The sequence below is a fragment of the Astyanax mexicanus genome, chromosome 17 (genome assembly GCF_023375975.1).
Source record: "Astyanax mexicanus isolate ESR-SI-001 chromosome 17, AstMex3_surface, whole genome shotgun sequence".
In the NCBI taxonomy this organism is placed as follows: Eukaryota; Metazoa; Chordata; class Actinopteri; order Characiformes; family Acestrorhamphidae; genus Astyanax; species Astyanax mexicanus.
In genome coordinates this window covers 37,331,982-37,355,525 of record NC_064424.1, presented here as the reverse complement: position 1 = coordinate 37,355,525, position 23,544 = coordinate 37,331,982, and the positions used below count along the sequence as shown (strand labels likewise).

Genomic DNA, 23,544 nt, shown 5'->3' with positions numbered 1-23,544 from the left:
GGACTGAATTTGAGGCCTCAGTAAATAGCAGGAACATCCCGGGTGGAAGAAAACTATTTACGACCTAACGAGCGGCACATCCTGAGGACGAAGACTAGTTACGACCTAACGACCGAACTGTTGTTACCTGTATGTGTGTGTGAAACCATTTGTTGCCTATGTGTGTTTGTCATCTGTGCTGTATAAGAGGCTGATCCAGAGTTGGCCAGGGAGTTCGACTCTGACAGCCGGCCGAGGATGATCGAACCGAAATAAACCTGCTTTTCTCTGAACCTGAACTCAGAAGTATTTGAATTGGTTGATAAAGAACGACAAGAGAAACCACACTGTTGAGGACACCGGCAAAATAAAACCCGACAATATATATGTTCTTAGGTTTGTGTGTTGATAGGGTCAAAGGTTCTTGTCCATTTAGGGTAGAAAAAAGCGACAACAAAGGCCACAAGCTATTAGAATCACTGTAGTTTTTTGGATATTGTAGAGGAAAAAATATCCGATTTGGCTCAAAATTGGGAATCAAGATCATATTATTAGTATATATATATATATCTGTAGATTTCTGTGTTGATAGGGTCAAAGGTTCCTGTCTTCTGTCCATTTAGGTGCTCGGACCCCTAATAATAATAATCGAAACAATTACAATAGGGCTCCTAGCACTGCATGCTCGGACCCCTAAATATAGTAGCAAGCGACGATTTACGGGCTCCGAGCAGTACAGGCAAAGAGGCCACTGAAGGCCAGTTAGGCTCAATACACTGTGTGCTCGGACCCCTAAAAAATTCCAACAAGCAAAGTGACAATAAAAACACAACAAGCAAAATGAAAATAAATTGAGATTTTGAAGACATGCTAAAAAAAAAAAAGCGTGCAACAAGCAATATTTTAGTTGACTCTTACCTGGCTTTGAGGAATCTTATAGTCGGCCCCCCAAAAAAGAGTCATTCCGAGGGAGTACACATGCATCTGCAGAGAAAAAAAAATTAATAAAAATCACAGCAACTTAACCGCCTGAGACAACATAGCAGCCAGTTAAACACCATCAGCACCATAAATAACATTGTGAGCACTCACTAGCAGCTTCAGAGCAACAGCCTTCGATCCCACAAAAACTACTAAATGCAGAGCAACCAGTTAGCAACATCACAGAAACCCCGGCAACTGCCTAACAACCACCTTGCAAAAGTCTAGCAACTAGTAAACACCAGCATAACATCTGCCTAAAACCTTGCAGGAATCACAGACTCCAGCAACATCCTGGCCACTACAAGGAACACTACAGCAACCACACAGCAACATCGACAAGTGGACACTACATTAAAGCTCCTGTAAGTGTCCCAATAATTTTGTTCATATAGTATAGCTGAAAGGGGGACTCCCTCCACGTTTTAGAACTGTGGAACCTGAAGACAGTCATACACCACCACTACACTATATGGACAAAGGAATTGGGACACCTGCCTATTCCTGGTTTCTTCTCACCTTAAGTCTCTAATTTCCATTAACATTTTCTACTATATTTAGGAGCACTGCTCGCTGAGGATTTGATTGCATTCAGCTACAAGATGATCACTGCCCTACCTCATAGTCCCCAACACAGTTCCACCTGTGTTCCAGAAATCTGGGCTGACCAACAATGGATCAACAACAAGTGAGGAGAGAGCAGCATCTTCCCACCCAGAGATAAGGCCAATTGTGCTCTTTCAGACTCTGGCTGCTGATAGCAAGTATCATGATCTGGGATTTAAAGTTCCTTAGTCCTTAGACCACTCAGAGGGCCATTTTACAGTATTTTGACAGCACATCATAAATATGCTTAAACAAATTATAAAAAACTATATATTTAAGTCTGCCTTATCTTCTTATGGGACTGAGGTGTGCATGTTTCAAAAAAATGTGTAAACATGTGGAATTCTTTAATCTGCGTTAGAACTCCATCTTGACTTTTCACTAAAGGTCTATTTTCTGTTTATTTTCTTCATAATTCCAGGACTACATTCACAATTACCAGTGTTAGCTGGCAGGTTCCCCACCTGGCATCACTTAAAGGCCCAATCAGGATTCACTCCAGCGTTCCAGAGGGTTTTAGTGTTCCAGTAACAGAGCCTTAAGGATAACAACAGCTTTACTGAGCGGTACAGTGTGTATGATACTACTCTCTCTGTTAGTAAACACAAAGGACTGTTGGACGGCTGCAGTTCTCTTTAACTAATTCCTGTCTTGAGTTTAAAGTGACATACAGAACTGCAGCGCAGCAGCAAAACTGTCAATAAAAAAAACTTTCATTTTGTTTACCGCACAAACATAAAAACCACATAACACTACATTTTCAGATTTTTTTCAGATTTGTAACAGAAGTCAATGATCCAGAATATCATAACACTAATAGTGCACTTTATATATCTCCATATATCCAGGATTAAAGTAATATAAATGGTACTGTACAGATATAATCTGTCTCTAGCAGATATATAATGAGAAATGAGAACAGTGTGAATTTTTATTTTGCTAAAAACAGCATGTTTGCTAAAAACAGCATGTTTGCTAAAAACAGATAATTAGAAGTGGGTAATATGGCACGATATTTCAGGGTATAATATCGTTCACAATGTTAAAAAATGTTGGCAATATTATTGCGTACGATACAAAATGGCACACCCCTAATATAGCCTTGTTTAAAATATTTCAGAAATAGATGGAGTGGTAGCCACATAATCAAAGGTAAGGCAAATCCACTGCAATACTGTATAATGCATAATGTTTTGAGACAGTATGATGATATGGAAAAAGTGGATATCATCCAACTCTTTGTCATATGAGCATTTTCTTTTACATTTGTATGCACAAATTTAAAATGGCAAGGAAGACAATATAACTCAAAAAATTTCTGATGTAAAATAAAAGTTCAAAACAGCTAATGAATGTAGTGTATTGTATATATATTACTGTAGTAATATATATTACTAGAGTTACTATTTCCTCCAGCGCTGTCTCTGGGTCTGTAAGAGCAGAAAATCTGTCTGAATGTACCTAATCTGAATGTACCTAAACTAAAGACTTAGTAAGATTAAACTTGACTCAGTCAAGTATGCAGACACAGACATGCATGAGAGGAGTATGTACGTTTAAGAGGGATTGCTGTGAAGTTACTGGAGGGATTAGCCACATTTACCACACAACAAAGAGGCATAGTGCTGCTATATAATTCAGTCTATCCTCCTGTGTGTGTGTGTGTGTGTGTGTGTACATATGTGCATGTACATCAGACAAACACACCAGATTTGTACGTGTACACACACACATGTATATAGTATACACTCAAGTATATAGGATGGGGTGTTGTGGAAGCTCACTGGTTGTGATGTCAAGCTCTAAGAACAGGTCTGGGGGAAAAACAGAAAACACCCCTAAGACCAATCAATCAACTGTGTGCTCTCATGTTTAAGAAATGTGAGCATTAGTTACCTGGAACATGGTGTGGGCTGTAACATTTATACTCTTGGCTAACTTAGCTAGCTTTTCTTACACAGTCCAAAACTAGTAGAACTGGTTACAGTTTGCTTTTCTGTCACTCCAACACCAGTCAATTCACTTCCCCTGCTTAGATGCATTTTTTTGTAAATCAACTCACTTTAGCTTTCTGTCCATTCAACAGCTGTCACTTATTCAGAATTGTCCTCATTTAAACATTTATAAGTGGTTTTTCAGTCAGCCAGACTTGAAGGTGTATTGAACTGAATGTTAGCCATCATGCTAACTAAGCTAATTCTAAACAGCTTCTCACCCCTTAATAAGAGCACAGTTTACATTTTCAGACCAATTAAGGGAAGCTGAGTCAGTTGTTAAACTAACCAGAGGAAAAAAGAACTGGTGTTGTGCCAAAATCTGACCTTTGCTGTGCAGGAGCATCACATAGCAGTATGAACACAAACGCTTAGACTAGGAATTTATTTTTTTACTGTAACTTTTTTATGAACAAAAATAAAAGGAATCTAAAGAGAATTGTATACTGCATTAATATTTTGATTAGATTCATTAGATTTTGTATGTCAATTAAAAAGGTGGGAATGGTGTTCACTTAGGCTGGGTATTTTTTACTTTGGGTCTGAACCAAATAAGTAGGTGTGAAAGGGGCCACGAGACAGAACGGACCAAAGGAGCAGAGTGAGACAATTGATCTGATAATAACAATTAAAAGTCATTTTCATTCATTTCACAGTGCTGTACCTTCTCAATGTCGGCCACAGAGGAGAGGTTGAGGCCCTCAAGGATTTCCGGGGAGGTAAACGCTCTCAGGTCCTGCTGAGTCACATTCTCATCAGTGAAGGAGATGTTTCCGGAGGGCATGAGCAGCAGTGACCATGGGGAGATGATAAAACCCAGGGCCGCAGGGTCTGCAGGAGGATAATAAACAAACAGGAATAAACAGTTGGAGGAAGAGGTCAGCTAATACCATCAGATACAGGATCAGGACAGGATGAAGCATTATTTCTATTGCTCATTGTGGAGAACCCTCAGGCTTTAGCCTTTTAGATCTACTGGGAATTTTTACAGTACACCCCTCAGAAATTTAATGTGGATACAACAGAGTTGTGAACACTACAGAAATTTAATGTGGATAGAAGAGAGTTGTCAGTGTAAAACTTGTATATCAGTATAGATTCACTGTCCTTTGAAATAACTCAATGCAGACTCAACTGAAGCAGCTATCCCATTAGTCAGAAATTCATTGGTAGAACTGTAGACCATCAAATTAACCGCCCACAAAACTAGCAAATAAGAGAAATCAAGAGAAATCATTTTGTATTTTTTTTTTGTTTGGTAATGCCAGGTTGGGTTAGAGGGGTATCAAGAACCATCAGATTGACATCTTCTTCTCACAATGGACTGTAAAAATACTGAAAATACAAAAACTGGGAGATATTACAACTTACAAACTAAAACATCTGTTAACACAGAGCAGAAAGAGAGTGACAAATAGAGGATGCAATACTTTAATGTTCTGGAATTCAACAAGTAAACACACACTTCCTGTTCAGCCCACTGACCATACATCTTACAAAGACAAAGAGTGAGAGAGGGCGAGAGAGAGACAGACAGACAGACAGAGAGTGAGGGAGACAAAAAAAAAATGGGACGTCGCATCCGGGCTCATGTGTGTGCCTTTTAAATGTACTCATTAGTAGTGTTGTTACGGTACGTGTATTCTTTATGAACCGTCGCGGTACGGGGGTCACAGTTCGGTAAGTGTAAACGCAGGCAGAATACACGGTACACAGGCAGTCTATAAGATAAATGAAACCTGGAAAGTTTAGCTGCAGCAGTGCTGCTATTAACAACTCGCTACTGACCTAGCCTGCGCTGAGAAGTTTAGCTCTGACTGAAGTTAGAGAACACAAGCAGAGACGCCACAGAAACACAGATCATTTAAACTAAACACAGGTTCAGGAACTCGTACAGTTTCTCTCTGTCTCTTTCTCACTCTCACTAGGAAAAAATATTTGTAGTTTAAGCAGTTGAAGTAATTGTGTTGTTTTTGTTCTTAATAAAGTGCCGCTCACTGTTTGTTTGTTCCAACAAGATCCAAAAGATGGAGCCTCTTAGGAAAAAACAAAACATGATTATAATGAAGATCCATTGTTATTATGAAGTTAATAAAGGTGAGGCTATACAGAATGCCCAGCCTCTTTATCTTTTCCACCAACCGTACCAAAAATGTACAGAACCGTGGGGTTTAAGCCGACATGTGAACCGATCCTAGTGTGCATGTTTACTGCACAGATGGGTTTAAGGGGAAGTATAGTGTACATGGTCTTGACTTGAGTTCCATTATCTAAGTTTAAAAAGCTGTGCAAGTTCTTTATCAAGTCCGATGAGTCACTCCTAAATAAACTCTAGTTATTTTTTTTTTACTTATTATTTATGCATTTTTTTCTGGATCAAAAACATTCTATACGTCTATCATGAGAAGCTCCAGCTAATTACTCTAGCTCATCTGGGAAATGCAAGCCTGGCATATTTCATATGGGAAATTTCTGCCAACTTTGCACATCAAAAAGGACTAAGCAGTGAGAGGGCAGCCACAGGAATTCAAACCAGATAAAGAGCTTCTGTGAGGCAAGGGCATCTCCTCTCCTTCATCAGAACACATGCCAAACCAGCTAACATCATCACCACAATTACCCTCAGGGTAAAGGATTAATTACCCACCATGCCCTTCTGGCAGAGGACCAAGGAGAATAAGGAGAGAGGGAGTGATGGCACTGGATTAGGACTACTACACTAATACTGATTCAGTAATTCTTACATTCTTAAATTCTTACATTTTTGGGGCACAGATTACATTATATGTTAAAATTCATTTAAGGCTCTGGTTCATTTTGGCTTGCTGTTGTCACCAAGTGTGCTCTGCATTTAGCAAGTACAACTGGCTACTGATGCTTATCCAGGACTAACTAGAGCTAGCCAATTGCTCTGCCATTATGCTTAGCTAGTGCGATAGAGATAAAACGATATTGATTTTTATCCCAATATATTTTTCCTCTATGACTATGATAAGCCGGGGCAATATTCGATAAACTTTATTTTCTATTTCTAGTGTATTTTCTATTTTCTAGTGCTATTGCAATTGCAGAAAAATAATGTAAAGAGTTTATATATTTGTCCCCTTGTACTTGTTTTAAGGGCCAAACATGTGGGGGGGGGGGTTCCGGACCTGTGTGAATGTATAATGACTTTAATTTAAAAGCTGTCTGAGCTAGGGTTGGGCGGTATGACGGTATTTCGGTATACCACGGAATTTAAATATGGTGACAGTATTGTAAAATGGTGACGATATATTAAATCATGTGACGTGACGTGCCAAATCTGTACTTTGAAAAACAGGACATTTGAGACATTCTGCGCATCCACAATGAAAGCAGTGGGAGGGGTAAGCAGTTGGAGCTCACTGATTGGTTATGGGTTAGGGATTCTCACTGAGGAGATCATACAGCAAAAACTCAAACTCTACAAGCTTCACTAATTTTCACCGAAATTATCAGATTTATTAGTTTATTCTGCCACGCGGGGTGTTCTGGTGTATGAGTTACTCACAGGTAAAGTTACAGCTGCTTCTCAAATGGACTCAAAAACACATACTTTTGTCTCCCTCGTTATTTCGCGGCTAGCTCCAGCGCTGTAAAAATAAGTAATTCCACGGACCATGAAGTGCTGCGCACTGCAGCACGTTGCTGAACCTGTCAGTTTCCACTGTGAGGAACATAGTAAGGAAATGGAAGAGCACAGGGACAGTTCTTGTTAAGCCCAGAAGTGGCAGGCCAAGAAAAATATCAGAAAGGCAGAGAAGAAGAATGGTGAGAACAAGCACACCTCAGGCGACTCTGTTTGTGGCGTGCTTGCAGAAATGGCTTCTTTCGCATCACTCTCCCATACAGCTTCTCCTTGTTCAAAGTGCGCTGTATTGTTGACCGATGCACAGTGACACCATCTGCAGCAAGATGATGCTGCAGCTCTTTGGAGGTGGTCTGTGGATTGTCCTTGACTGTTCTCACCATTCTTCTTCTCTGCCTTTCTGATATTTTTCTTGGGCTTAACAAGAACTGTCCCTGTGGTCTTCCATTTCTTTACTATGTTCCTCACAGTGGAAACTGACAGGTTAAATCTCTGAGACAACTTTTTGTATCCTTCCCCTGAACAACTATGTTGAACAATCTTTGTTTTAAGATCATTTGAGAGTTGTTTTGATGAGCCCATGATGCCACTCTTCAGAGGAGATTCAAATAGGAGAACAACTTGCAATTGGCCGCCTTAAATACCTTTTCTCATGATTGGATACACCTGGTTATGAAGTTCAAAGCTCAATGAGGTTACCAAACCAATTTTCTGCTTCAGTAAGTCAGTAAAAACCTGTCAAATTTTGGTTTAATGCATATTGCACATTTTCTGTTAGTCCAATAAACCTCATTTCAATCCTGAAATATTACTGTGTCCATCAGTTATTAGATATATCAAACTGAAATGGCTGTTGCAAACACCCAAATATTTACAACTAAAAATGATTTAGATTAATAGGGGTGCCCAAACTTTTTCATGTCTGAATGACTGTATATTGTGATACGTATCAATATCGACTGATATGGAAAACTATATCGTGGTAAGATTTCCATATCGCCCAGCCCTATGCTCAGCATACCTGACAACTGAAAACAGCACTTTATTACCAAACAAAGCTTTCTCTTTATTATTAGTATTAACAGTTTCCAGGATTCCAAGACAGTATCAAAAACTGTATCATAAAACATTAGAGTTAGCAAAAAGAGTGTGCTAAAAGGAGACTGGAGGGCAAGCTAGCATCCCAGCTAAACCTCTTCAGGCCAGCAGAGACCAGCAGACTTATATATTTTAAAGAAGGAATTTGGATGTGCAATTGACTTGGGGTGTAGTAAAAGATGATAAAGAGCACAGATTTTGTTTGAATAACCGACCTCTTCATACCCCCGCATTCTGAAATACAGAGATTTTAGCCAATGCTCCAAACAGGCTTACAATGCTAGCAGCATAGCGTTGCCCATGCAAAGAAATCTCTATTTAAACAATATTAATGTTTATTTTTACACCCTCAGAATTCTACCAGTGAAGTGTTGAGCTACTTTGGGCTTGTTAATGGCAAAGAGATTTCTTTGCATGGGTAACGCTATGCCTCAATTATTAGCATTGTAAGCCTGTTGGGAGCAATGGCTAAAAGTGCTGTATTTCAGAATGCTGGTGGCAAACGGAGTTGCGCTATTGGAAAAATATTGGACAAAAATGTTTTACTTGTTATCACGATTCACTACACCCCAAGTACATTTCACACAGGATGTCTCATGTCTAAACCACTCCAGTATAGTCGAGACCGGCAGCATTACATACAGTGGTATGAAAAGTTTGGACGCCTGATCATTTTCAGTATTTTCCTTTACAAATCATTAGTTGTTCGCATTAGCAATTTCAGTTAAATATATCATATAGCAGATGAACACACTGATATTTGAGAGGTGAAATTATGTTTATTGGATTTGCTCAAAACAATCATGCATGGCTAAACGGAGGAATAGGAGAAACAGCAGCGAGTCTTTATGCCAGTGTACATTTACTCCCGGCCTGTATGGGAGCCTCGTAAGAAAATCAACCAAGGGTTGAATTGTGTGCCTTTAAATTTATGCAATGGTGAAAAAGGGTAAAATAAATGTAAACTTACAAAACACCACAAGCTGTCGTCTGCATTTGGCCTTTAGGCAAACATTTTTATTTTGTTTCCTTTTAGTTTTGGCCAAAATTTGTTAATAATCACTAGGCAGATTCTTTTTTATATAAAGGAATTCAACATAATTCAACACAACATCAATAAATTGTAAACTTTAGAGGTTGTGTCTAACAGTCAGGGGCACTCCTACTCCAGACCATAATTTTTTTTTCAGACGCTGGAGAGATGCTTTCTTTATGCAGACTCAATGTAGACTTGCTGAGGGCTTGATTGTCCGCTGACCTCTTTGGCTGTGAGAAAGGCCCTGAAGCCTACCAGCAAGCAGACGACTCTGAAAAGAGAGACCGGCTCTTCAGATAGATGAGCAGTCTGTGGTCAAGAAGGGCTGGCAGCAGCTCAAAGCCTGCTAACGACCCAGCGGGCCCCTTCTTTTCTCCAGGGGCCGCTGCTCAGCCTGATAAAAGACCTTTTGTATGCTGGGGCAATATGCCACCACAGCCAACTCCACTATTCCTTATCAGAGGAGCGAGGATAGACCCTGAGCTCAACAAGCAGCAGCATTCCCCCCAAAACAATCCACCATCAGTGATTTACTGGGCTGTTCTGACATCAAGGTCAAACATTAAACAGGGCTACGGGGAAAGACAGATGCAAAAGAATTCCAAAATGTGAACTAAATATAAAATGAGGGAAAACAATCTTGTAAATCTTAATACAGTCTGCATTGTTTATTTGAAAGAAGCGAATGTTGTATCTCACTTCCTCACTTACGATAAGCATCAATGCATTAATCAGATGAGCTACAATGCTCAAACATCTGACCAAAACATTTTTTTTCCCCAACCTAATCATGGGGCCATCCATCACCAACTCCATCTATCCTCGTCATATCCTCATACACTCAAATCAACCTTAATTCACATCCCTCCCTCCCATAATTCAACTTCATCCAAACCCCTTCTCTATCTCCATCTATTACCATCTCCATTCATATCAGTCTTTATCCTTATCAATACATCAACCAGAACTGCAACCATTAGACAATGTAACAATGAATACTAAAAAAACAGACTGTCTCCCTGAAACCGCCCAAACACAACAGATAACATACTCACTATGTATCTTCTGGAAATTGAAATAACACTTTAAATTTTAATAGTAATATTCAGGTCTGGGGTCTGAAATGATCATTCCAGAATGTTGTACTTGTTCCTCTGTATGAATGCTTTAGTAGATTTTGATCAGTGTTTTGGTCGTTGTCTTGTTGAAGTATTTAGCCCCAGCACAACCGGCGCTGTTCTCCAGTATCTGCTGATATTGACTGGAATCCATGTGACCCTCAACTTTAACAAGATTTCAGTACCTGCACTGATCACACAACCCCACAGCATGATGGAACCACCAACAAATTTTACTGTAGGTATCAAGTGTTTGTCTTGGAATGCTGTGTTCTTTTTCTGCCATGCATAGCTCCCTCCAAATAACTTAACAGAGTGTTTGTGTCATGTGCATAGAAAAAGCTTTTTCTGCATTACTCTCCCATACAGCCTCTTATAGTGCTCTGAATAGTTGAAAGATGCAGAGTAAAACCATCTGCAGCAAGATGATTATGTAGGTGTTTGTAGCTGATCTGTCGGTTCACTATGACTTTTCTCACCATCCTTCTCCTCTGCTTATATTTTACTTTTTCTGCTACTTCAGGTCTTAACTAAAACTGTGCCTGTGGTTCTTCCATTTCCTCACTATGTTCCTCACAGTGGAAACTGACAGCTAAAATCTCTAAGAGAGCTTTTTGTATCCTTCCCTAAAACCATGATGTTGAACAATCTTTGCTTTCAGGTCATTTAAGAGTGGAGATAGGAGAACAACCTGCAAATTTTAACCCTTTCCCATAATTGGATTCATCTGTGAGCTTTACAAACTAATTGAGTTTTAATAATTAGTGCTAAAGGTATTCACATCAATAAAACCACAAGAGTGCCCAAATTTATGCACCTGCCTAATTTTGTTCAAAGAATTATTGCACACTTTCTGTAAATCTGTAAACTTCATTTCACTTCTATAATATCTATCTATCTATATCTATCCCAGCCAATTATCATGCAAAGTGCTAAAATAAATGGATCAATACAGTCTCCGTAACTAAGCTTTTTCGGCAATTAAAAGGCCCGAGAGGGCGGGCAATGTGGATTCAACATTCTATTTCTGAAACTGTGCAGGCACTGCACTTAACATTCCTGAATCCACAGTGTGTATTGGGAATACATGAAACATAACAATATTGGGGTGGTGGGTGGTAATGATTGTGATCGGTCTGTGTGAACAGACACGCATGGCAGAAATCACATCCACATTTAATATACTGCAGGTGAGTGGAGCGCTCTTTAGTTTAAAAAGGCAAAAGTCATGGGACACAATTCTTTGGAAATAATTTTCATGTCTGGCAAACCATTTTTCTCTTGCTCCTCAATGGACACTATTTTTGTACAAGACTACACCAGCAATCTCAAAAGGGTTGCAGAACCAACACACTGCTCAGCATAATGAAGGACAGACTGATCAATCAATCAAATCAGGCCTTTACAAGCCTAGCACTGAGATTCAGGGTTCAGAGACACAGACTACAGTGAAAAACATTAGATTATCTCAGAGCTCTGCTATATGGAAGCCATAAAATATTTGGCATGCTAATGTTTTTCCACATTATTTATAAGGCTATGCAGCCACATGCCTGCAGTCTGAATGAGAAAGCAAGACACTTAAAACCATTTAATTACAGAGCAGCAGGTCATCAGGGTATGTTTATTCATCTCATCAGATTATTAAAAAAAATACGAGCCAAAAACATCATAAAAACACACATTAAACAGCAGCCGAGGTCAGGGAATAAAACAAACAAACACACACACACACACACACACACACAGACACAGACATACACAAACACACACACAGAATTTATTGCACAATAAATGAAAGGAGGGACAATCTAAACTGAAAAGACCAGTTTTACTGCTAGTAAAAGGCATCAGAGGAGTCAGAGAAGAAAATGAGTATCAACATTTCCATCACCACAGCAGTAGGCAAAAAATATTGATACACTTGAGAGTTATAACTAAATGTTATGAAGAACATATGAAAATCCCAATCATTCTAATCAATACAAATAACTTTTGTGTTGATTAACACTCTACTGTAGATGACCACTTCTACCAAGAAACCTTATTTATAAATCTATATGGCAAAAATATAATCTAAAATAAAATGTTTGATTGTTTAAAAAAAGACATTAAGACATTAATCACAGACTGAAATAAAGAAGTGCTGAACAGAGCTGACGACTGCCTGGCCAGACCAGAGGAACCAGGTCAACAGGACTGAGAAAGAAATTCCAAAGAGACGAGAGAACAAGACATACATTTACAGACAGCGGAAGAAAGACGGTAGTCACAGTGAAAACAGAAAAACAAAGGCAATATAAAGGCAAAGACAAGAAATAAATAAATTCAGGACAAAAAAAAGAAGTAAACAGAGGAATCGCAGACAGAGTAACTGGCGTTTGTAAATTGTGCTCATCTTTAACAGTAGTATGGTGAAGTCTAGCAGCTCTACCTGTGCGCATCAGTTCATGTAGACTGTCAGCGCTCTGACTCAGCACCGCCCACACCTCCTCCTCCTGCAGCGGTCCGCCCCGCACCTCCAGAGCCTCCGCCAGAGACACGTGCATGGTGCCTGCACAAAAAACACAAAAATATTGAAAAAGTAACTTAAAATATAACTTTCCATCATCTTTCAACCAATAACAGTGTTTAAATTACCAATTACTGTTCAGCAGAAGTGCTCAGTTTTCTTCTAGATTAAGTTAGTCATACTGTTCAATTTGCAACAGAAGTCCCATACACAATTAGTGGACCCGCCCCTTAGACTGCATTCATTGAGTTAAAAAAATAGAAGCTGAATTTTCACAAATAGTGCTACAAACGTAACAACCTCAGAAACCATTTGGTTGATTTGAGTGAAGACAAGGTTACTAAATCTCCTGCTTTAGACCTCACCAGTTAGTCCAGTCAGTCCACATTTTTACTCTCAGTGCTGGATCAACTGCTTCAGGTGAGTATGGTGGTGAAACTCAGTCTCATTTGCGGAGGCTCGTGACTCGTGACATCACAGCCCATTTGTTCTACACACTGATGTCAATGACCAGAAGCATTATTTTTTAAAGCAGGTGCTGTCGAGATCAGCCGGAGATATAAAAACAAGCTCCATCATGGTGGGGTGAAGGCAGAACGTGGGAACAGAATGCTAAAGAATGCATTCTTGGCTCAAGGCAGCAGATGAGCGTAATAATCAGCACCAACAAGAGCATCACCTGTCAATCAAACCTCTGATGTTAGACCTGAGGAGAGATGGAGTATCGGTATGGAAATGCTGAACATTCTACTCATCAGTTTCCGAGAAACCGAACTTCAGCATGAAAAACAACCTCTACAGGATCCTCTTTACACCAGCAGACCTGAATATGGTGGAATATGGCATCATGGATAATTGAGTATACTTAACTCTGAACACTATCTATCTACATACTACATACTTGAAAACGACTTAGTATTATGTGATTAAAGCAACAGTCCTTCAGGTTTTTCTAAGAGTTTTGTTTTCAATTGACAGTAGTAGTGTATATATTCAGGGTGCCTCCATGTCTATGTTACCTTCTGGCTCTCTGCCTTTAGTTAGGCTGTTTTATTCAGTTCTGCCGGAGTCATTAGCCACACTCTGATAATGTTTTAATATTCTCAGTTTTGCATAAATCCAGTAAAAACTAATTCCATCTCTCTGCTTTCCTCCGAGTTACTGACTGCCCACCTGTCTGACCCGATACCGATGTTGGACCCTCAGGCTCTCGCGTCTCCTGTCCGGCCAGACTGATGGAAGTTTCTGAAGTCAGCTCTTCTCCACCACCACCACAGATCAGCTGCTCATCGACCATCTTACTCTCCACTACAGATTACATCCAAGCCATTAGTGGCGCTATTACACTCCTGAGTACATAAAACCTATATGGATGTATAAAAGACTTTTTAAATTTTAATTTAAAAGCCGTTTGACCAGTGGTAGGATGGTCCCCCCTTTAATGTGAGTCTTGGTCCTCCCAAGGTTTCTTCCTCCTCCTGCAGCTCTGAGGGAGTTTTTCCTTGCCTCCGCGCTCACTGGGGGTTCTGTATTCTGTATATTCTATGTTTAATGTTTTGCCTGATTCTTTGTCCTGTAATCATGTTTCTGTAAAGCTGCTTTGTGCCAACACCTGTTGTAAAAAGCGCTATACAAATAAATTTGATTTGATTTGATATATTATAATTAATAGGATTAATGTAATTCTGCTATCATTTGTGCAAAGCAACATATTAATTGTAAAAACACTCACCCACATCAAGCCTCCCTCTACCTAACCCCCGCCACACACACTCACCCACATCAAGCCTCCCTCTACCTAACCCCCGCCACACACACACTCACCCACATCAAGCCTCCCTCTACCTAACCCCCGCCACACACACACTCACCCACATCAAGCCTCCCTCTACCTAACCCCCGCCACACACACACACCCACATCAAGCCTCCCTCTACCTAACCCCCGCCACACACACACCCCCACATCAAGCCTCCCTCTACCTAACCCCCGCCACACACACACACCCACATCAAGCCTCCCTCTACCTAACCCCCGCCACACACACACACCCACATCAAACCTCCCTCTACCTAACCCCCGCCACAAACCCACATCAAGCCTCCCTCTACCTAACCCCCGCCACACACACTCACCCACATCAAGCCTCCCTCTACCTAACCCCCGCCACACACACACACCCACATCAAGCCTCCCTCTACCTAACCCCCGCCACACACACTCACCCACATCAAGCCTCCCTCTACCTAACCCCCGCCACACACACACACCCACATCAAGCCTCCCTCTACCTAACCCACGCCACACACACTCACCCACATCAAGCCTCCCTCTAGCTAACCCCCCCCACACACACTCACCCACATCAAACCTCCCTCTACCTAACCCCCGCCACAAACCCACATCAAGGGTGAATCCCATTTCTCCCCTTGGCCCTACCCCTTACCCCTACCCCTCTGTTTTGAACGTGCACGTCAAGGGGTAGGGGTGTCCCGATTCCTGTTAGGATGAAGTGGTAGGGGTAAGGGGTAGGGCTAGTTAGCCCTTCAAACGGAGATTTTCCAGACCCACACTTCGTACCGAGGGGTATGAGAATGACTGGCAAGATGGCGGAACAAGCGACCAAAGAAAGTATTTTCCATGTTAAAAATTACGATTAGCACTGTATTACCTTTGATACAATAGATCATACTATCCTTTTAGAAAGACTAGAGAACATGGTCGGTGTAACCGGAACTGCCTTAGCATGGTTTAAATCGTACTTAACCGATCGCTATCAGTTTGTGAGGATAAATGATATGTCTTCCAGTTATACCAAGGTAAGATATGGAATTCCACAAGGCTCTATATTAGGACCGTTATTATTTACATTATATATGCTCCCACTGGGCAAAGTTATTAGAAAACACAATGTGAATTTTCATTGTTATGCGGATGACACGCAGCTCTTCATATCAGCCAAACCTGATGACAGAGTGAGATTAAAGAAAATCGAGGATTGTGTAGAAGATGTAAAATCATGGATGTCGCACAACTTCCTCCTATTAAATAGTGATAAAACAGAAGTTCTCCTATTAGGCCCCAAAGCTGCTAGAAATAAATTATCAGACTTAATGCTAAATCTGGCTGACTTCTCAGCCACCCCTGGTTCAGCAGCTAAAAACCTTGGAGTTATCATAGATTCAGATCTAGCATTCGATAAACACATATCTAATGTTACTAGAACAGCTTTTCTACACCTCCGTAACATCGCCAAGCTAAGAAATGCCCTATCACTGCATGACGCAGAAAAATTAGTACATGCCTTTATTACCTCAAGGCTAGATTATTGTATTGCGCTACTGTCTGGATGTTCCGGCAGTAACTTAAATAAACTTCAGCTAGTTCAAAATGCTGCAGCCAGGGTCCTTACTAAAACTAGAAAATTTGAGCATATTAGTCCAGTACTATCAGCACTGCACTGGCTTCCAGTCAAATTCCGCATAGACTATAAAATTCTCCTGTTAACGTATAAAGCCCTACACGGACTCGCTCCTGAGTATTTACAAGACCTCATCTCCTGTTATGAACCACCGCGATTACTCAGATCTCAGGGTGCTGGTTTATTAGTAGTGCCTAAAATTCAGAGGAGCTCTGCAGGAGGAAGAGCTTTCTCTTATAAAGCGCCTCAACTCTGGAATAATCTCCCCGAATATGTTCGGGACTCAGACACAGTCTCAATCTTTAAGTCTAGACTGAAAACTTACTTGTTTAGTTTAGCTTTTGGTAATTAATGTTTTTCCCTTTAGATAAGGCTGCAGATTCAGGGGTTCATGGACAGAGGAAATTGTGGTAAACTGAGATGCTGGTGCTGTTGTTCTCCCACTGCACACGGTCACTCAGGTTTGTGGACGGTGGAGTGGGTGGATGCTGGTGTTTCAGGGTGCCTCCATGTCTATGTTACCTTCTGGCTCTCTGCCTTTAGTTAGGCTGTTTTATTCAGTTCTGCCGGAGTCATTTGCCACACTCTGATAATGTTTTAATATTCTCAGTTTTGCATAAATCCAGTCAAAACTAATTCCATCTCTCTGCCTTCCTCCGAGTTACTGACTGCCCACCTGTCTGACCCGATACCGATGTTGGACCCTCAGGCTCTCGCGTCTCCTGTCCGGCCAGACTGATGGAAGTTTCTGAAGTCAGCTATTCTCCACCACCACCACAGATCAGCTGCTCATCGACCATCTTACTCTCCACTACAGATTACATCCAAGCCATTAGTGGCGCTATTACACTCCTGAGTACATAAAACCTATATAGATGTATAAAAGACTTTTTAAATTTCTATTTAAAAGCCGTTTGACCAGTGGTAGGATGGTCCCCCCTTTAATGTGAGTCTTGGTCCTCCCAAGGTTTCTTCCTCCTCCTGCAGCTCTGAGGGAGTTTTTCCTTGCCTCCGCGCTCACTGGGGGTTCTGTATTCTGTATTTTCTATGTGTAATGTTTTGCCTGATTCTTTGTCCTGTAATCATGTTTCTGTAAAGCTGCTTTGTGCCAACACCTGTTGTAAAAAGCGCTATACAAATAAATTTGATTTGATTTGATTTGATTACCTTAGTTTATTGTGTAGTTTTGATGTTTTATGGCTGAATTCTTCGTAACAAGCATAAAAAGTTCGCTAGTAGTTCATTTCGGTAGCTAGCTAGCTAGCTAACTTTCCCGTTCCACCTTAAATGGTGCAACAGACGGCAGGCGCTACCGCATTTAAGGCGGAACGGAAAAAATAAATCAAATAAAAAATAATCAGAGCTAATTTCAGCTCCCCATCACAGAGGAATTAAGGAATGGACAATATTAATTAATTTCTGCACCTCCTGCCCCCTTTCTGTACACATACAATGCCCTAAAGTTAACTAGTTAACCAGCAGCTAGGCTACTGAACTTTAGCGCTCCACTGCTATCATCACATCAGCCCAGCAGGGTCACCTACACACCACCGCTAGTAGCCTGGTCATAAATCAGTGCTATTTATTTATGTATTTATTGTTCATTGACAAACGTCATTGTGATATACCAGTGATTCCTCTGTCACTGAGGACCCATATTCTTGAACATTATATTGTTTTTGTAACACATTACCTGCTCCAGGACCAGTGTTGGGAACCAGTGTGATATACAATTTCTAGTATATTATGGAGGCTATTTTCAATAAGATTCACCTTTCACCGGGTGCTTGAAGGGTTGTCCCAATTCCTAGGGGTAGGATTTTACCCCTTCCCCTTGTAACTCCGTTCCAAGGGGAAGGATTACACTCGAAAAGAAGGGGTAGGGGTAAGGGGTAGGGCCAAGGGGAGAAATGGGATTCACCCCAAGCCTCCCTCTACCTCAGTGGTTCCCAACCTTTTTCTTCAGGGACCCATATTTTTACCATTGTAAGCTTTGGTGACCCAACATAACCCACCCCCCCCCCACCCCACCCCAAATGTAAAAGATGTAAGTGTATAATTGGTTTGGGGGGGGGGGGGGGGGGGGTTAGAAATGACAAATAAAAACTGACATTTACTATTGATGAATAAAATAAACACGTAAAAAAGGAAGAATTGATACATAAAACATAAGGAATTTTTATCTTATGAAGAAAAAAATAATTAGATCAATAAAATAATACAACTATTTAAAATGAATAAAAAATAATTTATATAAAATAAAAACAAACAAACAAAAAAAAAGAATAATATCAGTTTCAGTTTCAAATCAGTAAAACAGCTCACCAAAACCTCAACCTGTCCAAATATTGGACAATAATTGATTAACTTTACAGGCCCTCACTCATTTTCATTTATTTAACTAAACTGAGTTTTATATTATTATATTATTATATTCAGCCTCGCGCTGAATTTAGCTCCGCGCTGCCGGAGAGAGCGCCCGCGCGCGCGCCAGAGAGAGAGACAGAGAGAGCGCAGCGCAGCGCGGCGAATTTTGCTTACCCTAGACTATATATAGTATTAAAATTAAACCCCTTAAAATCAAGAGGGCTTCGCGACCCATCGTGGATCTTTGGCGACCCATAGGTTGGGTCGCGACCCATAGGTTGGGAACCACTGCTCTACCTAACCCGTCCATACACACTCACCCACATCAAGCCTCCCTCTACCTAACCCCCCCACATAAACTCACCCACATCAAGCCTCCCTCTACCTAACCCCCCCCACATACACTCACCCACATCAAGCCTCCCTCTACCTGACCCCTGCCACACACACTCACCCACATCAAGCCTCCCTCTACCTAACCCCCGCCACACACACTCACCCACATCAAGCCTCCCTCTACCTAACCCCCGCCACACACACACATACATCAAGCCTCCCTCTACCTAACCCCCCAACACACACTCACCCACATCAAGCCTCCCTCTACCTAACCCCCGCCACACACACCCACCCACATTAAGCCTCCCTCTACCTAACCCCCGCCACAAACCCACATCAATCCTCCCTCTACCTAACCCCCGCCACACACACTGACCCACATCAAGCCTCCCTCTACCTAACCCCCGCCACACACACACACCCACATCAAGCCTCCCTCTACCTAACCCCCGACACACACACACACCCACATCAAGCCTCCCTCTACCTAACCCCCCCACACACACTCACCCACATCAAGCCTCCCTCTACCTAACCCCCACCACACACACTCACCCACATCAAGCCTCCCTCTACCTAACCCCCCCACACACACTCACCCACATCAAGCCTCCCTCTACCTAACCCCCGCCACACACACTCACCCACATCAAGCCTCCCTATACCTAACCCCCGCCGCACACACACACCCACATCAAGCCTCCCTCTACCTAACCCCGCACACACACACACACATCAAGCCTCCCTCTACCTAACCCCCCCACACACACTCACCCACATCAAGCCTCCCTCTACCTAACCCCCGCCGCACACACTCACCCACATCAAGCCTCCCTCTACCTAACCCCCCCCCGCACACACTCACCCACATCAAGCCTCCCTCTACCTAACCCCCCACACACACACACCCACATCAAGCCTCCCTCTACCTAAACCCCCCACACACACTGACCCACATCAAGCCTCCCTCTACTTAACCCCCAAACACACACTCACCCACATTAAGCCTCCCTCTACCTAACCCCCGCCACACACACTCACGCACATCAAGCCTCCCTGTACCTAACCCCCGACATACACACACACCCACATCAAGCCTCCCTCTACCTAACCCCCGCCACACACACCCACCCACATCAAGCCTCCCTCTACCTAACCCCCGCCACACACACACCCACCCACATCAAGCCTCCCTCTACCTAACCCCCGCCACACACACACACCCACATAAAGCCTCCCTCTACCTAACCCACGCCACACACACACACCCACATCAAGCCTCCCTCTACCTAACCCACGCCACACACACTCACCCACATCAAGCCTCCCTCTACCTAACCCCCGCCACACACACTCACCCACATCAAGCCTCCCTCTACCTAACCCCCCCACACACACTCAACCACATCAAGCCTCCCTCTACCTAACCCCCGCCACACACACACACCCACATCAAGCCTCCCTCTACCTAACCCCCGCCACACACACACACCCACATCAAGCCTCCCTCTACCTAACCCCCCCCACACACACTCACCGACATCAAGCCTCCCTCTAGCTAACCCCCGCCACAAACCCACATCAAGCCTCCCTCTACCCAACCCCTCCACACACTCACCCACATCAAACCTCCCTCTACCTAACCCCCCCACATAAACTCACCCACATCAAGCCTCCCTCTACCTAACCCCCCCCACACACACTCACCCACATCAAGCCTCCCTCTACCTAACCCCCGCCACACACACTCACCCACATCAAGCCTCCCTCTACCTAACCCCCGCCACACACACTCACCCACATCAAGCCTCCCTCTACCTAACCCCCCCACACACACTCACCCACATCAAGCCTCCCTCTACCTAACCCCCGCCACACACACTCACCCACATCAAGCCTCCCTCTACCTAACCCCCGCAACACACACACTCACCCACATCAAGCCTCCCTCTACCTAACCCCCGCCACACACACTCACCCACATCAAGCCTCCCTCTACATAACCCCCCAACACACACTCACCCACATCAAGCCTCCCTCTTCCTAACCCCCCCACACAAACTCACCCACATCAAGCCTCCCTCTACATAACCCCCCAACACACACTCACCCACATCAAGCCTCCCTCTTCCTAACCCCCCCACACACACTCACCCACATCAAGCCTCCCTCTACCTAACCCCCGCCACACACACACACCCACATCAAGCCTCCCTCTACCTAACCCCCGCCACACACACTCACCCACATCAAGCCTCCCTCTACCTAACCCCCCCCACACACACTCACCCACATCAAGCCTCCCTCTACCTAACCCCCGCCACACACACACACCCACATCAAGCCTCCCTCTACCTAACCCCCGCCACACACACACACCCACATCAAGCCTCCCTCTACCTAACCCCCGCCACACACACACACCCACATCAAGCCTCCCTCTACCTAACCCCCGCCACACACACACACCCACATCAAGCCTCCCTCTACCTAACCCCCGCCACACACACTCACCCACATCAAGCCTCCCTGTACCTAACCCCCGCCACACACACTCACCCACATCAAGCCTCCCTCTAGCTAACCCTCCCCACACACACTCACCCACATCAAACCTCCCTCTACCTAACCCCCGCCACAAACCCACATCAAACCTCCCTCTACCTAACCCCCGCCACAAACCCACATCAAGCCTCCCTCTACCCAACCCCTCCACACACTCACCCACATCAAGCCTCCCTCTACCTAACCCACCCACATAAACTCACCCACATCAAGCCTCCCTCTACCTAACCCCCCCCACACACACTCACCCACATCAAGCCTCCCTCTACCTAACCCCCGCCACACACACTCACCCACATCAAACCTCCCTCTACCTAACCCCCGCCACACACACTGACCCACATCAAGCCTCCCTCTACCTAACCCCCGCCACACACACTCACCCACATCAAGCCTCCCTCTACCTAACCCCCCCACACACACTCACCCACATCAAGCCTCCCTCTACCTAACCCCCGCCACACACACTCACCCACATCAAGCCTCCCTCTACCTAACCCCCGCCACACACACACTCACCCACATCAAGCCTCCCTCTACCTAACCCCCGCCACACACACACTCACCCACATCAAGCCTCCCTCTACCTAACCCCCGCCACACACACTCACCCACATCAAGCCTCCCTCTACATAACCCCCCAACACACACTCACCCACATCAAGCCTCCCTCTTCCTAACCCCCCCACACAAACTCACCCACATCAAGCCTCCCTCTACATAACCGCCACACACACACTCACCCACATCAAGCCTCCCTCTACCTAACCCCCCCACACACACTCACCCACATCAAACCTCCCTCTACCTAACCCCCGCCACACACCCACATCAAGCCTCCCTCTACCTAACCCCCCCACACACACTCACCCACATCAAGCCTCCCTCTACCTAACCCCCGCCACACACACACACCCACATCAAGCCTCCCTCTACCTAACCCCCGCCACACACACACACCCACATCAAGCCTCCCTCTACCTAACCCCCCCCACACACACTCACCGACATCAAGCCTCCCTCTAGCTAACCCCCGCCACAAACCCACATCAAGCCTCCCTCTACCCAACCCCTCCACACACTCACCCACATCAAACCTCCCTCTACCTAACCCCCCCACATAAACTCACCCACATCAAGCCTCCCTCTACCTAACCCCCCCCACACACACTCACCCACATCAAGCCTCCCTCTACCTAACCCCCGCCACACACACACTCACCCACATCAAGCCTCCCTCTACCTAACCCCCGCCACACACACACTCACCCACATCAAGCCTCCCTCTACCTAACCCCCGCCACACACACTCACCCACATCAAGCCTCCCTCTACATAACCCCCCAACACACACTCACCCACATCAAGCCTCCCTCTTCCTAACCCCCCCACACAAACTCACCCACATCAAGCCTCCCTCTACATAACCGCCACACACACACTCACCCACATCAAGCCTCCCTCTACCTAACCCCCCCACACACACTCACCCACATCAAACCTCCCTCTACCTAACCCCCGCCACACACCCACATCAAGCCTCCCTCTACCTAACCCCCCCACACACACTCACCCACATCAAGCCTCCCTCTACCTAACCCCCGCCACACACAAACACCCACATCAAGCCTCCCTCTACCTAACCCCCGCCACACACACACACACACACACATCAAGCCTCCCTCTACATAACCCCCCCACACACACTCACCCACATCAAGCCTCCCTCTACCTAACCCCCCACACACATTCACCCACATCAAGCCTCCCTCTACATAACCCCCCCCACACACACTCACCCACATCAAACCTCCCTCTACCTAACCCCCGCCACACACCCACATCAAGCCTCCCTCTACCTAACCCCCCCACACACACTCACCCACATCAAGCCTCCCTCTACCTAACCCCCCCACAC

At 44.0% G+C, this 23,544-nt stretch overlaps 1 protein-coding gene and 1 long non-coding RNA gene across 7 annotated transcripts in view; one reads left to right on the top strand and one right to left on the bottom strand.

Moving 5' to 3' along the window:
• The window catches only part of ptpn13 (protein tyrosine phosphatase non-receptor type 13), a 201,575-nt gene that overhangs the window by 126,445 nt on the left and 51,586 nt on the right, over positions 1-23,544 (bottom strand). For all 6 annotated transcript variants that reach the window (XM_049466083.1, XM_049466081.1, XM_049466082.1 and 3 more), the window contains exons 2-4: positions 12,857-12,976; positions 4,225-4,391; positions 898-963 (exon numbers count right to left, since the gene is read on the bottom strand). In XM_049466083.1, coding sequence (XP_049322040.1) covers positions 898-963; positions 4,225-4,391; positions 12,857-12,971 — 348 coding nt within the window. In that variant the 5' untranslated portion in view covers positions 12,972-12,976. The remainder of the gene's footprint in view (positions 1-897; positions 964-4,224; positions 4,392-12,856; positions 12,977-23,544) is intronic.
• Positions 13,309-14,589, top strand: LOC125782364 (uncharacterized). The gene is made up of 2 exons (XR_007424998.1): positions 13,309-13,354; positions 13,467-14,589. It is a non-coding gene; the product is annotated as an uncharacterized LOC125782364 (long non-coding RNA).